General features: G+C 37.3%; 1 protein-coding gene across 3 annotated transcripts in view; it reads right to left on the reverse strand.

Moving 5' to 3' along the window:
* The window catches only part of ADGRV1 (adhesion G protein-coupled receptor V1), a 507,877-nt gene that overhangs the window by 300,419 nt on the left and 190,228 nt on the right, over nucleotides 1-17,230 (reverse strand). For 2 of the 3 annotated variants that reach the window (XM_045796287.2, XM_045796288.2), the window contains exons 72-76: nucleotides 15,719-15,893; nucleotides 14,923-15,058; nucleotides 11,964-13,072; nucleotides 8,527-8,644; nucleotides 7,439-7,628 (exon numbers count right to left, since the gene is read on the reverse strand). In XM_045796287.2, coding sequence (XP_045652243.2) covers nucleotides 7,439-7,628; nucleotides 8,527-8,644; nucleotides 11,964-13,072; nucleotides 14,923-15,058; nucleotides 15,719-15,893 — 1,728 coding nt within the window. The remainder of the gene's footprint in view (nucleotides 1-7,438; nucleotides 7,629-8,526; nucleotides 8,645-11,963; nucleotides 13,073-14,922; nucleotides 15,059-15,718; nucleotides 15,894-17,230) is intronic. The other variant, XM_045796286.2, reaches the window with a different exon arrangement.

Genomic DNA, 17,230 nt, shown 5'->3' on the forward strand with positions numbered 1-17,230 from the left:
AACTTTGTAAGGTTTTATTTTTAAAGGATTATATGGAAATATGAACAAATACTCATAATAGTCAATTCTGTAATTTTATGTATTTTTCAATATTTCCCCAAATTCAGTATCAAATAAGTCTAAATTTAGTCTGCTGGTTATAGTTTGTCATGTTTCATCCCAGTTCTTTCTTAACAATCTCAAAAAATTTATTCTCTAAAGCCTGAATTCAATTTGTAACATAATATGACTCACCTGTTTTTACTTACTCACTCTTACACAATAATCTAAAAATCTTAGCAGTACTATTAGCTTTCTGGCATAACTCAAAGAAGCTAAGCTGATACATTTTTCAACTGCACGTGTCATTGTCTAATTTGATATAGCGCATTATTTTTACCTATTAGGGGCCTTATTCATCATTTGTTTTGTGATCATTTTAAAAAGAATCATTATGTCATGAAACAATACAATAAACTTTAATAAGATCCAAGAGTAAATCAAATCTTAGTCATACAGTAAACGAACTTAATCTCATTTTATTATCTGAAGAAATATATTTAGCTTCCCCATGGCACATATCATTCTTTACTTTTCCTGGTCAGCTGTCAGTAATATTGAAGTGTGGAGATAACAGTGCTCTTCCCACTTTTGAGAAACCAAATTTGGCAAATACAATAAAATAAAACACTAGGAAAGTATGGGTAACTCATTCAAGAATTGTTATTCCCTAATGGCCAAGTAAGCTTGAATTCACAATAATTTCTTGTAACTAAGGATGTCAGCATAGTACATTCCAACACAGACTCTTGCCTTTTTTTCCAGTGAAATATTTCTTTGCTTTGTGATGATGATTAGAACGTTACTTGTAACAACTTAGAGTCAAAAGAATATGTTATAATCTAAGTAAAGAACCATCTAAAACTGAATAGCATACAGACGGGTGCCAACACATAATTAGACTAGAGACAAATGAATCTTCCAGTCTTATAACAAAATAGTCTATTCAAACAAGATGCCTGAATTATATTGGGAAACCAAAACTCACAGATCCTATCTGCACCTCCCTAAACTTAAACACGACTTGGAGAACCTCACAAGAACTCATTTCATGTGTGACTGCCCTAAGTTCCTTTCCTGGTTAGGTCAGAAGCATTCCAGGGTGAGCTTTTACTCGACTAGAATAAAATTATTTTTCATGGGCCCAGATCAGCTCAGAAGCAGACAAACAAAGAAATAATAAAATAATATCTTACTTACTTAAATATTTTTTAAAATATTTGCAACAAATGGGTTAAGAGCTGCCTCCTAAGTTAATTCTCTATCACCTTTACACATTTTGCTAATATAGAACCAATCAATAAAGCAGCAGGGAAAGGGGAAACGGTCTGGAATTCAAAAGACAAGTTCGAATCTTGGCCAAATAATTTACTCGGGAAAGTTACCTAAATTCTTTGTAACTTCAAAATGAAAACAATTAATAACTGCAGAAATGATGATTAGAGATATGACAGTAGAAAAACTTCATGTTGAGGGTTGGGAGACTGGACTGAAATTAGAAGAAACAACCATTAATCAGTGATGTCATTCTATGGATGAATGTGTTGTGTTTGCTGTGTTGAGTCGCTGTGTTGTAATAACTCCCTAATCATTAGTGTTAATGTAGCTACTACTCAAGCCACTGAATTGTCTTGGGCTTCATTCCCATCCATTCTAAATAACAGTAATACAACCCTGTCTTATGAAGGGACAGCTCCCTCTAAGGACTGCGCAAGGAACTTCTCTCATTCATTATCTCATTTACTCTAACAATGCTATCATTAACCCGGTCAGACACGGCAGGCTCAGGAGGGCTAAGCAACTTGTCTCATGTCACTCAGCTAATTTTTTTTTTTTAAGATTTTATTTATTCATTTGACAGAGAGAGAGACAGCCAGTGAGAGAGGGAACACAAAGCAGGGGGAGTGGGAGAGGAAGAAGCAGGCTCCCAGGGGAGGAGACTGATGTGGGGCTCGATCCCAGAACGCTGGGATCATGCCCTGAGCCGATGTGGGGCTTGATCCCAGAACGCTGGGATCACGCCTTGAGCCGAAGGCAGATGCTTAACGACTGACACTCAGCTAATTAGCAGAAGAGCTAAGATTTGAACCAAGACTTCTATCATCAGAGTCCAAGCTCTTACCACCTCTTTCCTGAATAAGTTCAGTATTCTTGAAGCCCTTCCTTTATGTAAACATGTAGAGATGGTTCTTAGGTCTGTTGGGACCTCCAAATAATCTCTCAAAGCCTACTGTGGAAGAACATGGCCACTGAACCAGTCTCATTTACTTCTCTAAGTATCAGTTTATCAGACATAAAAAGAAGAATTTGAACTAGATAAAGTCATGTTTCCTTCTGGTCACGAAATGTGAGGTGTTAAAATGCATATTAGAAGCTCACAGTACATTTTTGAAAAATATTTTTTCATTCTTCTAAAACTGTAACTTTCTTCCTTCTTTTTAAATTTCCTCTTATTGCAACTAGAATGTGTATTACTCTTACCTACACTTTGCCTTTCAACAGCTAGGAAGATAATGAGAGCAAAATGCTTTGAAAATTAGCTGGTTTTTAGGATGCAGAAGAAAACTCAACTCCATGATTTGAGCATTATATTAGGAAGAGAAATAAGAGAAGAAACCGAATTCTTTCTCTTACGTAACTGAAAGTACTTAGATATAGGTTTAGTAGCATTTCCCTAGTTGGGAAAAAGTATATACACAGTTGGCATCCTATGTACTGCCCATGACATTCTCTTAATCCATAATTATAATGTCTTTAGTATCTAGGGCTTCCCTTGGTGTCTCCTCCCAGTAGGGCAAGCTCAGAGGAAACAATCTCTTCTCCCACGTACAACTCTACCCAGCCTATTTCCCTTCCTTTCAGCTTCTCCAAGACCACCTCTGTTTAGCTCTTTTCTTTTCCCCTTCTCTCCTGCAGGTAGAGACCCCCCCTTCAAATAAGACACAACTTGTCTATCTTTCAGGATCTTTACCTACTATACCTGCCTGCTGTTACCAATAACGTATTTCTACTCCATGAAAATCATTTTTATCTCTAAATACAAATTAGTCTTACTTTACAAGAACCCAGTCAGCAAAAGACTGATAAAGACTTATCTAAACAGCATTATAGGGGTGCCTGGGTGGCACAGTTGTTAAGCGTCTGCCTTCGGCTCAGGGCGTGATCCCAGCATTCTGGGATCGAGCCCCACATCAGGCTCCTCCGCTGTGAGCCTGCTTCTTCCTCTCCCACTCCCCCTGCTTGTGTTCCCTCTCTCGCTGGTTGTCTCTCTCTGTCAAAACAAATAAATAAAATCTTTAAAAAATAAAAAAATAAACAGCATTATAGGATTGAACTGACTTTGATCTCAAAAGTTTTTTTTTTTTACAAGGTTGACATCTGTGTATGAAATAGATGTATTCTGAATTTAGTGAGATCCGTCCAAGATTCTAATTCACCAAAAATCCTACTTGAGATAAAATGCAAAACAAAATTATCAATAACTCCTGTATACAATTCATATTTATGGAGGATGATGGGAGGAATGTAAAGATGAGTAAAACCATGTTCTAATTTTCAAGCAGGTGAGAGTCCCATAGTCAAGATAAAATATGCATGATAAGTTTAGCCCTACATATTACCGGTAACTTTCATTTAAAAAAGGTACAAAGTCTTTGTAAATTTAGAAAAATAAGAATTCTAAATGGAGGGGAGCCTGGGTGGCTCCATCATTTAAGCGTCTGATTCTTGATTTTGGCTCAGGTCATGATCTCAGATTCCTGAGATCAAGCCCCAAATCAGGCTCTAAGCTGACATCGGATCCTGCTTGAGATTTGCTCTCTCCCTCTGCCCCTCCCCCTGCTCATACTCTGTCTCTCTGTCTCTCTCAAAAAAAACAAAAACAACAACAACAAAAAAAAGAATTCTAACCGGAGATATCAGGGTAGGCATCATGAAGGAAGTGGTATTTTGATTAGTCCCTAAGGGAGAGTTAGGAAACATGAGGTTGTGGGGGTTGAAGTCACAAAATTACTTGAAAAATGCCTAGAAAATGGCTTCAGTGTTTTCAAGTAGAATAAGATCATCAAATGTTTTGAATACTGAAATTTCAGCACAATAGAAAGTATTAGCAGCTAATGAAACTCCTCATGAAAAGTAAAAAATGATAAAAAGGTAGGTTAAATTAGAAAAATCAGTGGGAATTTAATATTTTAAAATTTTTTTTCCTAACTCTATCACAACCAAGGTGACCCACGGCAGCAGCACCTTTGCCAAACATCAATTCCCATGCATATCTAGAACATATATTTAGATTTCTAAAACTCTTTCTAGTGAAAGAAGTCATTCCTTGGACAGTAATTGATTAGATGTCTTCAATTGGAAAAATCAGGATGGCTACAGAACATATGTCATTGCTATAAAGCAAAAATATTTCCAGAGAGTTTTAAAGGAATATGAAAAGACAAAAGATCACCTTAATAGGACTTTTAGTGGCCATGCCGTGGCTATTTGAGTAGCAAAAAGAAGGCCATTCAGTTAGTAATTAAAATTAATTGATAGACCTAGAGGGTATTATGCTAAGAGAAATAAGTCAGACAGAAAAAGACAAATACCATATGATTTCATCACTTGTATGTGGAATGTAAAAAACAAAACAAATGAACAAACAAAAAAGCAGAAACAGACCCATAAATACAGAGAACAACCTGGTTGCTGCCAGAGAGGAAGGGGTGGGGGATGGGCAAAATGGGAGAAGGGGAGTGGGAGATACAGGCTTCTGGTTATGGAATGAATAAGTCACAAGGATAAATGATACAGCATAAGGAACATAGTCAATGATACTGTAATAGCATTATATGATGACTAGTGGTAGCTATACTCACGGTGAGCATAGTATAACTTATAGACTTGTTGAATCACTATGTTATATTTGAAACTAATGTAGCATTGTGTGTCAATAAAAAATAAAAATTTTTTAATTAAAAAAAACAGTTGAATTTGAGTCTCTAAGGGTACTTAAGGGAGAAAATTTACTGTACTGTATAAAAAAGTGGTTATAATGGAAAAGTGTGAATATAATAGTGTGTACTTAATATTTTATTAATTTTAATTTGAAGAAGAGTATTAACATACTTGGACATTTATGTCTTTGATTAAGTATGTATTCATTTACTAAAGAATGATAAACATTCTTTCTATATGTAAGTAGGAAGGAGCTACCAAAAAAATTGTGAATAAAATAATCCTTCCTAGAAAGAGTAAGAATTGTACCAAGAATAGCAGTAAAGTATTAGGACCTATGAAACACATATAAATGAAGATGAAAACAAGTCAGAAGTGAAAGAATGCTGGTAGTTGCGTGCAAGTTGAAAGACGGCACAACTGTGTGTTCCATTGTCACAGAAGAGATGAGCTAAAAGGGATGTACTAAGAACACAGGTTTGTTATCTCATCTTTTATTAGATGAAGCCTCTACGTTGCCCTCCTAAATACAACAAGATACTAAAAAGGCAGGTGCATATTTCTAATACCTCAAATAGACCAGCTCCATATTCAAGAGTAATAGGGCAGGGTGCATGGGTGACTCAGTCAGTTAAGTGTCTACCTTTGGCTCAGGTCATGATCCCAGGGTCCTGGGATCAAGCCTTGTATCAGGCTCCCTGCTCAGCGGGGAGTCTGCTTCTCTTTACCCCTCCCCCTGCTCATGCTCTCCCCCTCTCAAATAAATATATATATATATATATATATATATATATATATATATATATATATATTTTTTTTTTTTTTAAAGAGAGAGTAATAGGGCAATTGTTAATGTAAAGCTGGCCCTGCGAAGTTCAAAGAACAAATCATTCTGGAGAAAACACATGGTGTTAAGAAAAATCAACCTGTACGGCATGAACTTAAAAAAATATATAATGATCTAAAAAGTGAAGTCCTAAGATAGATCCCAACCAGATGACCAGCAATTCTCATTTGTAACAACTTTAGACAAGAACCAGGACCCATAATCCCAACAAAGAACAAAGCGGTGATAACCAAGAATATGTAACCTTCTGAAATAAATATTATTTCTCTTTTGGAACCAGTAAAAGTATTACAGTTCCAGGAAGGTCTGAAAATAAGTACTACTGTAACCTTAGAGAAAATCAATATACCTGGTACAGTAATCCTCAGAAAGTGAAAAAACAAGTAGAGAAAAAAAATGAAAAAAAAAATAAATCTACAATATTGTTATTTAGAATGGATTTAAGCATAGTTACATGTTTTGAAATGATTGCACTTGTGCATGCTTTTCTGTGGTTTAAAGTGTCTGGCATGGACAAAAAAACGATGAAACAGTATTATTTCTAGTTTTTGTATTAAGTATTTGAGTTTAATAAACTAAGTAGTAGACCAAAAAAAAAAAAAAAAAAAAAAAACCACTATCGAGTGCTCCTTAGGCATTCAATTATCACATAAAAAAAAAAAAAGGTCACGGGGCGCCTGGGTGGCACAGCGGTTAAGCGTCTGCCTTCGGCTCAGGGCGTGATCCCGGCGTTACGGGATCGAGCCCCACGTCAGGCTCCTCCACTATGAGCCTGCTTCTTCCTCTCCCGCTCCCCCTGCTTGTGTTCCCTCTCTCGCTGGCTGTCTCTATCTCTGTCGAATAAATAAATAAAATCTTTTAAAAAAAAATAAAAAATAAAAAAATAAAAAGGTCACACACATTTACTAAATGACTTCAGCTCTGGTAAGTTGGCAGTGACTAATACCATATGAATAATGCAGATTCCTATGGAAAGACAGGGGCATGCTTGTCTCCTAAGTGCCATGTGCAACATGAATGCATAGAAATTTATCCAAATGCTCAGCAAGCATGGCCTCAGTACTTCTTTAGTAGATCAAAGCTGAACTCTCTAACTAAATATGAATAAAGAATGAGAAAACTTTCATTCTATGGGTGAAATCTATGGATATAATATGATTTGGCCAAAACTACAAGTATGATAAGAGCATTAACATTAAACATTCAGAGTAATCACCGATTTTTTTTTTTCAGAGATATTAAACTGGCTGAAAAGGACTCAAGGGATCATTCACACAAGGAGCACATGGTCCAGAAGAATCTTGGAAATGACAAAAAACAGAAATGGAGAAACCTGATGAGCTTTTCATATTACTATTGAGCTATTATTGGCATATAACACTGTATTAGTTCTAGGTGCACAACTGATGAGCTTACTAAAAAATTCATAATTCAATAATGTGTAAATCTTAAGTCTATTATCCAGAAAAGAGATTTAGATATTATGGCTAGGCGAGACACAAAGGATCTCTACATAACCAATGTGTAAGTTTCAACAAAGTGACTTTAAATTGACTAATTCTAAAGAAATGTAATTAGAAGTTGAAAATACAGTTCCTCCCCACTTCTTACCTTCCCCGGTTTGAGCTCAATGGTGATCATACACTTTGTTTGACCCACTGTACAGGTCGTGGTCCCGGACACAGATAGAAGTTCATCCATCAGGTTCACACCATCTTTCTCGAGCATGGCTGCTGTTTTGTTAAATGTGACTCGCCAAAAAACCTTGACATCTTCAAAGGCCCTAGGAACAAAGCAACACCTATGCAAATGAGTCTAACGTGTCAACACCGTGCTAAGTGTACTTCTTCCACCCAAAGCACAGCACTTCCTTGACCACGGATAATGCTGAAAATAACCAGTTCTCCTCATTACAGTTAAGAAATTAAGGCCAGAATTTAGGTGGCATTCTTCCACTACACTCTATTCAATACTAAGTTTTTCTTAAACTACTATGTATCAAGAATGTGGAAACAAATAATACTTTTCTGCCTATTATGCCTATTGTGTACCAGAAATATGAGAATAAAAATTATAGGGTACCCCTGCCTTCAAGTAAATGTTCTTCATATGTCAAGAATTCTTCTAAAGGAAACACACTACTGCTAAAAATGGTTGTTATTATAAAAATAAAGGGCAAGGGATGACCTACATTTCCAGAGAATTTACACCCAAAATGGAAAAGGTCATTTATATCCACGTATGTGGGTGTATACCACACGCACGTCTGTGATGAGCATCTGGAAGATGGGTACTGGAGAGTATTAAGATGAAAGCAAAATTTTGGTACTCCAAGTCCCCCTAACATTAAACAGTTACATACGCAGAGCAATCAAATAGCAGATATGCTGAAGTGATGACTTTCGTAAGCCGACATCTGTATGGTACTTGATGAAATACAAAATATTCAAGGTGGCCCTAAGTTAGACTCCTTAACCAAGTGTGTTAAACCACAGATTACGAACGAGAGCAAAAAAAAAACCCCAAAAAACAAAAAAACAGAACCCAAAAAAAAAGACGAGAGCATCTGAACACTGACATACCAAATTCCACACTATCTTGTATTAGCATTTCATCCTGTCTTTACCATTTTATGAATCCAGACCAGATACTGTATTGACACATAGGATGTTACATCTTCTACGTATATATCAACATACCTGTTTGGCTGCCTTGTGACAGTGAGATGCAGTCTGCTCTTATCAGCCCCTTCACCCAGCTCCAGTCCACTCTGGGACTCCTCACTGAATCCTATGATGCCATTGTGAAGATCACTCCCTGAGAAGAAAAATGGAGGGTTATAATATACTTAAGACTCTAAAAGAGTTCCTCCATGGGGCGCCTGGGTGGCACAGCGGTTAAGCATCTGCCTTCGGCTCAGGGCGTGATTCTGGCATTGTGGGATCGAGCCCCACATCAGGCTCCTCCGCTGGGAGCCTGCTTCTTCCTCTCCTACTCCCCCTGCTTATGTTCCCTCTCTCGCTGGCTGTCTCTATCTCTGTCAAGTAAATAAATAGAATCTTTAAAAAATAAATAAATAAATAAATAAATAAATAAATAAATAAATAAATAAATAAATAAAAGAGCTCCTCCAGTGCTTCACTCATCTTTCCAGCACAGATGGAATAAAAGTGAGAAATTACAAGTGAGTAGGGGGATTAAAATGTTTAAAGATCTTTACTAAAAATAGAGTAGAATCAAAATTAAAATATCAAGGTAGCTAACACCGGGAGAACATTAGGTTAGAAGAAAGAAAACATCAAATCCTATTCCCCACCCTGACATACATGCTCATCTCTCTCTGACATTTGATAGCCCTTTATATTTTACATATGTTGACTATTTAAAGTTATTATACCCTACTGGAGTAGTAGCAATGTTCTTATTTACTGCTGTATCCTCAGTATCAAGAGCAGTGTCCAGCGTATTACAAGTGTTTAATGAATATTTACTGAATAATGAATTCCATTTAACTGATTTACCTTCCAATAAAAGCATTTATGTTATGCAATCAGTTGTTTGCCCCAAAGAAAAACAGAACTATTAATGAGCTCCTAAGTATCTCCGAGTAAAGGAAACACCTCTGAGCAACATTTGAGGTTACACGCGCTATCATACTACAAATCGTGTTTAAGATGGAAGCAGCCTAGGGCCCACACCACACTGAAATGGTCACTCCAAATCTTTGCCAGCGCATAAGCTAGCTTCTCAGACTAGAGAAATGCCAGTAAACAGTTCCTGCTGCTTTCGATTACCCAGTGGCCCAGTTTTGCAAAGTGATCCTAAAAGAATGACCCCCAAAGCAGTAAGTTTCAAAAACCACTTGTACCCATCACTGTGAAACCTGACTGCTAATTCCAAGGAGACAGAACCTCTGAAGTTAGGGGTCAGGATAAGGAAAGAGAAAACCACCTAATGGTCCCGTTGGGGCAGAGCCAGTAGGCACCAGCCCCTATTCTGCAGGTCTAAAGTTTGAGAAAATGTGGAGCCTATTAATTAGGGACCATTTTGTCCTGGTGTCTCATGTGTGCCTTGTTTCCACTAGACTGCCAATCGTCATCCTTACCCATTAATCACTACGATCACTCCTTAGCCCTGCATCAGAACCTGACATCAACTTTCTTCTTCAGCAGCAATTGTTTCCTTGTCATTTTGGTGGGAATTTGGTCTCTTCAAACAGATTATAAACTTCTCACAAGCACAAGCATTTTCTTTTCCAGTCCGATAGCATTTAGCATGGTTCTATTGAATATAATACTTCCCTTACCACACCTACAATAATAAATTTGATGTCAAGTTTCTAGTAAGATGAATCAAGACTTCTAATGTGCTAATGATCAAACCCAAAACTAAACTATTTTCTCCTGATATTATTTTGAAAGTTTGTTCTAAAATCTAAATGTGAAAAGACTATGAAGATTAGCTGAAGATAAGAGGAATGGGAAAAATTAATGATGTGGTTAAGAGGGAAATACTATGTTAAAAAGCCAGGAGAGGAGAATACAAATAAGGAAATGTGGAGTATATGATCATGCAAATGTACTGTAGATGTTGTCAGGTAAATTATATCACGTGACATTAAGAAGTAGGTAAGGAGTTGATCATTTGCCATCTGTGTGTCATCAATGTACCTTATGTAGGGAAGATAAATGTTAGAGTACCTACCTCATCCAGGCTCAACTGAGTGACTGCCCAGAGAGTTAGCCTGGGATATCCCTGGGATAGCAAGGAGCCTCCAGCAACTATTTTGACTGGCCTGTGCCTCTGCCAAACTAGTTGCTAAAAATTTTGACTGTCATCCCTGGTCGCATTCAAATAATTATAATTAAATATCTATGTCATGGAATGGGGGAGGAGGTTGCTGAGTCAAAATAATTTTAATAGAAAAATATAAGCTAATTCACAGTAAGCTAATGTGAATCAAAATCAGTAAATAACTTGGTGAATAGAATTAGAATTTATAATTCTCAATAAACTGGAGGAACAGAAATAAATAACAATTCTGACTGGTGTAAATTTGTTGGGTCACATAAATGGGATGATACTGGGTATAAGAGGAAGTTACACCATTGCAAAATTATGACTGAAGTATTACTGAATGGCTAAAATACAATAAAAATTCTGGAAGGAGGCATCAAATCCTAACAGTGGACCATAAAGATGTTTATTCTAAAATTTTCCTTTTACAAAAGAGAAACAAGAAGAGTAGACACTAAATGATTTCATTGAGTCTCCCAATTGATGGTTGATCTGGGCTACAAATATATGCTTCATGACATTTAGTTTTTTTTCCACTATGTTATTTTATCATGGTGTCATCTGAAACTGTAAAGCACTATATAAAATTCTTAAATGCTTATAAAAAAGAGCAGAGCAGGTAAGAATCACAAGATGGTCTTGTCAATACTCTAAATAGTGTAAGGTACTGACAAGCTGAGCTAAACCACGTTAAGAAATACAGTACAATTTCACACGAAAACTACAAACTATCAACTGAAACCTTTTAGAAGATGGAACAAGGAACTCTTTAAAAAAAGCACTGAATTTTTAAGCTATTGTAATATATACACCCACTGGTAAAAAAAAAAAAAGTTACATAAACTGCACTGGTTTAGAAGGAGAACAAAAGAAAATAGTTTTAATCTATTTCCCAACATAAAGGAAGAATTTCCTAATAATGAGACTTAGATTTTGGGGATGGATTATATTGAAAGCAGTTTGGAAATTCAGAATGAGGTTTCACAACAGGACAGGCAATCATGTGTTTGGGTAATTAAATTAAATATTTTCCCAAGGAAGAACATGGACTTACGCATTTTTAAGGTTTTCCCTATATTGTGAAGGTATAAGTTTTATAGATTGTTTAACTGGCTCGGAGCTAAGTGACATTTACAGTCCATTAAATTCTAGCTTGGCGCCTCAGAACAACATCATGAGTTCATATTATGGGTCCATGCCACAAGAAAACAATGTTTTAATGAATAACTATGAGTGAGTCAAGTAATTCACCCTCTCAAATCAAATTTAAGACAGAATAATATTATTACAAATTCTGTAGCACAAGCACATTTTTACGTCCATTACCCCAGAGATATACCTGTAATAATGATCCTGGCAAAAGCTGCAAATCCACTGTCATCCTTCCCCTTCACAATCTGTGCTCCCCCTTGAGGGTCTGTAAGAAACACGTAGAACAATTCTTGCCCCTCAGGCTCCTCATCATCCAAAATCTGAACCAATACTTGACGTTCTCTTTCCCCATCTATAAACGTAAGGATAAGAGTGTGTTCTTCAAAATCTTCTTCTTCAGTGGCCCACGTTAGGTTGGAAATTCCACTGATATCATGAAAGGGCAATGCATTTGGTTCCTTCTGAGCAGATCTTTCACCAAAAGTTTTAACTGTTATAGTGACATTGCCAGTAGACCCACCAGTTCTTCGAATAAGAATTTCTGCAGCATTAAATGTACCATTTTTCACCTCTTCTTCAACATAAACAATAGGTGGCCCAAGACTAAATACTCCATGGACGGAAACATTTGCAGTCACAGTGGCCAGATCAGGCTTCTCAGACAAGGCAGATGTATCAGGAACGGTGACAAGTTTCTCAGGGATGGCAGATACACCAGTCGCCTCAGTAATAATGGCAACCATTTCAGTGGGCTGTGGAACAGCTGTCATCTTGGTTGTGTCAGGGTATATGGTTGAGAAGTCAGTTTCTACAGGAATGAGAGCTGTGTCAACTGCCACAGCCACAGTTGTCTTAGGGAAAGAAACATCCATTCCTGCTGGGTCGTCATTATCCAATATTGTGATCAATGCCACGCTAAAATCTTGATTCAAGCGTGGTCTCCAATCGGCATCAAACTTTTGTAATCCTTTCATTTCTACTGAAGTTAGATTAACGTAAAAAATTTCTTCTTCCTCGGGAAGCTGATCGTTTATAATGATTATTTCAAAATCCACCTCAGGTTGGAATTTTTGAAAAAGCAGTTCCCCATTCTGAACAGGCTCAAAGTCCTCCATGGGCTTTGCACTTCCTGCCGCTGTCTGGTAGGAAACTTTAACAAGATCACCATGGAACCCAAACAGTCTTTGGACATATAATCTGATCATCTGTGTATCCTCTGACACCATGACATTTCTAGAACTAGGGGAAAACTGAAAGACTCCCATTGGTTCAATTTCAGCAAAGGTGAAACCTGATCTAGAAAAAAAAAGTGAAAGAACTGATAAGAAATAGGAATACCATTGCAGAGATTCATTTTTCAAATATTTAAGGTGCTTCTCACGAGGGCATCTTAAGGATGGCATGCCCTTTCAAATTCCCTGAAACCCTACTTACTTATTGATGAATATACCAGAACACACAAAATATAAGAACAGAAGCTGCAATTGTGGGTGACAAGCCCTGACAAGCTGTAGGACAGTGAAAAGCTTATAGGTTTCTCTCTGTTTCTCCAGTTTATCCCAGAGAAGCTTTCTGAAGAATCTGAAATATCAGGCTCTCTCCTATGATCAGTACACAGGGAGCCAAGAACTCAAGATTCTTGGATGTCAGCCAGATTTCTTATCTACCAAACAGAAATAGTTGTCTCTATTAGATGCGAAATCCTTGCTTCTTCCAGGTGGCCAGTAGTGGAACTATTCTCTCACACAATTGTTGCTACAATTTTACACACGACTTTGAAGAAACATCCATGATTGAGTGATTTAGATTCATCCTTAGCTTTTCCCTACGCAGTTTTGTTGGGAGTTAAAAGCTTCGTCAGAGCTAACACAGGTGGCCCATCAAGGGAGTTCAGGCCACAGACATAAATTTTCTTTCGCTGCAGGGTTTTGTTTTTTATGTTTTTAATCAGTTTTTTAATCCCTTAGGGAGGACACCCCAGAGCTCATGACTCTCTAGTGTCAAGCACCCATCACTCAACACATAGCATTGTGGTTAAGAGCTCAGACAGTAGAAGACAACCTGGATTTAAATCATGGTCCCAACCTTAATAGGTGTGTGATACTGGGTCTGTTACATATCTGTGAGTCCTTTCTTCATCTAATGGGACTAATAATAATATCCATGTCATATGGCTATTGTGAAGAGTAATAGTAAAGACACACACACATATATATATACACATACACACACATAAAATATATATAAGACATATATAACACATATATACATATAAACCAAATATGTACGTATGAATTATATATATATATAAAATATCTTAAAGCAATGTCTGGTCTAGCTGTTAACTATTGCTATTGTTAAAGGCATTTAAATTTGTTACCCAGCAAGACATTCTGTGGCCAAACATTTTTTAAATTGCATATGTATAATCTAAAACCATATTTGATTTTGCCACTATCTCCTACACCTAAACACGTATACGAACATATGTGAACACACACTGATGTTGCTTGCACTTTTCTGCCATTTTCCAAGTAAGTAAACGAAGAACAGAAAGATCAGGTAACTTTCCCAAAGTCACACAGCAAGTAAGAGGCAGAGCCAGGACTAAATTCATGAATCTACCTCTAAGGTCTGCCTTCTACTCTTTTGATCAAGCCCATCCCAGGTATGAGAAAAGTAAACTGCTTTTGGCTGGGACATATTTATCTGCAAATATACTGATTTAAATTAAACTCAAAAGAGCCACTGATACAAGTCACATTATAACCCTGCTATAATGCTGATTCTTCTTCTTAATCCCTTGGGAAAATTAGGTATGTTTCAGCAGATACTCAGAAGACAGACTCCTTTAATAATAGGTGACTTTGCCATCACAGTTCTTATTGGAGATGTTACTCCAGACCAACACTACTGAGTGAGAGGTCAGGGAGAATGCTCTTCAAAGCAAGCAATGGGCGGTGGGCCTACGAAAGTCAGCTTCCCTCCGTGGCATCTTTGGCATGCAGGCCCTGTGTGGCTCTACACTCAAAGTGTTTTCGCATCTGCTTCAAGGAAAGTGAACCTTGTGTCTTCTTCTGTTTCAACTGATAAATTCCAGATTATTCCTCAGAGACGGTGTTGGTTGAGAATCAAGCCCGTCTTACCGAAGTTGAGCCCCACCAGGGGCACTGCTCTGTACTCCTGAGAGGTGAAGAACAAAGGCCTCCGGCCGACCAGGACTGGGAAATGTCCACAGCAAGACGCCTTTCCTTTGTTCTCCATGGGAAAATGAAAGGCTCCCTGAATGGGAATAGGAGAAGAGAAGCAGGGTATTATTTCTGAGTTCTTACACTGGGATTCAACTCTTGAAAATGTAGCAAAAGAGTCTTTTCCAGAATTTTATGACAGTCTACAAAAGGTAACACATTTAAAAAGTTGGAGAGAGGGGTACGTGAACTGAAAGAAAGGTCCCTACACCAAAATTTTGCCTCCCCCCGTCTATTCTGCAGAGTAGAGGTCAAGTCATCTAACAGGTACATCTCACTGACCCTCACAGAGCTAACGGGATAATAAAAACACAAAGAAGATGAAGCCACAGCTGCTCTATTGTCAGCAATATTCCAGTGAACACGTAAATGAATACAAAGGCGTGCCTTTTTTGATTATTGTACAGGTCACATTATATTTTTAGAACTACTTTTAACAAACTCCTAATATATCAACAGAGTAGTCAGCTTAGTGACCACGGTTTCCAGGTGCCATACGAAGTTTTTAATTTGACTGAATAAAGTTTCTCGTTTTTACCAAGTAGACTGTGCAACTCTGATCACTAAAATATGGGAGCACTGTATGAGAAAACAAACAGTTCATTATCCAGAGTACGGATGAGCCAAGAAAATTAGTGGCCAACCACACATCTCTACATTCTACAGGGAAGATCTCAGCAAAGCGATGACTCACCTAGTTTTGGGGTCATGTTGCCAACAACAAGGAATTCGGGGACTTCTAACCCAGGAGCATATCCAGCCACCCAGGCAACCATGAGAGAGCCGTACGTGCCTCTCCTAGAAATCACAACTTGGCTTGTTCCCGCAGTGATGTCCGTGAGTGCAAAAGCCGTAGATTCAAATCCAACCTGAGGAAAAACATGTTAAGAATATTTTATTTCCCCCTAAAGGTCCCCGTTTTCTGAAGAGCGAGTTAAAAGTCAACTTTCTCTTTGTTTACACAACATATTTTCTTGTTTTAAAATATATTCAATGAAAAATATATTCTATTAAAGAGTAACGCTTGAGAAATGACATCTGAGACTTGGAAACTTATTCTATTTTATAATTCTGATTATGGTTTATACTTTTTTTTATCAAAATGAAATCCTTTGAATTTATAATACCCAAAAAAGATAAGTGTAATTATGGTCATATGAAAGCAAAAGATCAAAAACGGAATTTTAATATGACTTGTCTGTGGGTTTTTGTGGAACCTGGTTTATCTAGAACTGAGATCTGACATCTTTCTAAGATATAATAATAAATTCTTCATTTATAAAATGAGCATCATGAACTAGATTTTCTGTTAAGGTTCTTTCCAGCTCTTTGATTCAATTTAATTGTTTTTTGGAAGATCAGGAATGTCCAAAGATTTTTTTTAAATAATCATCTTTTTCATCCATATCAAGTAAGATCTTCTTTTAAGGGCAATCTTCTCAAGGAACCCTGGATTTAAAAATGACTTACAGATGAAATAAGGTCTAGCCAATAAGTAAAAATAAAACTAGATTCTTGGCTTCACATCGTGATTTGGATAACTTAATTTACCTCTTTTGGTCCTAATGTCTATAAATTGGCATACCATATGATTGACAGTTCTATATTAAGACTCATTCTCCCCATTTTTTTTAAGAGGGGGGGAGAGGCAGAGAATCTTAAGCAGGCTCCACGCCCAGCACAGAGCCCGATGCGGGGTCAGATCCCATGACCCTGGGATCATGACCTGGGTGGAAATAAAGAGTTGGATGCTTAACCGACTGAGTCACCCAGACATCCCATATCCTCCCCATTTTAAATTGGAAAGGAAAGTAGCAGAAAAGTCAGAGAAGGTACCCCAGGAAAGCTTCTGGAGCTACAGAAAAGAAAAAGAAAATAAAAACAAAAACGAAACTTCAATGTGACACCAGCCTAGATTCCCTACTACAGTGAGGCTTTTGCTTAGTAATTTTCAAAACCTTTGGTATATCTAAGATAATGCTTGCAACATGGCTAGAGGCTGTTTGAAAGTGTCCTAGCCACCTATCTCTTTCCCTCTCTCTCTCTCTCTCTCTCTCTCACACACACACACACACAAGTACTGGTAAGAAGTACAGAGGATACACCAAGGACAGGAATACATCCTGACTGGCCTCAATCTTGCCCTTCGAGGTGATACGTGTTGTAACCATGTGCATGAACAATGAGTAGGGAATATTTTGCTATG

The sequence above is a fragment of the Ursus americanus genome, chromosome 5 (assembly GCF_024610735.1).
Source record: "Ursus americanus isolate L20-20 chromosome 5, mUrsAme1.1.p, whole genome shotgun sequence".
Taxonomy (NCBI): Eukaryota; Metazoa; Chordata; class Mammalia; order Carnivora; family Ursidae; genus Ursus; species Ursus americanus.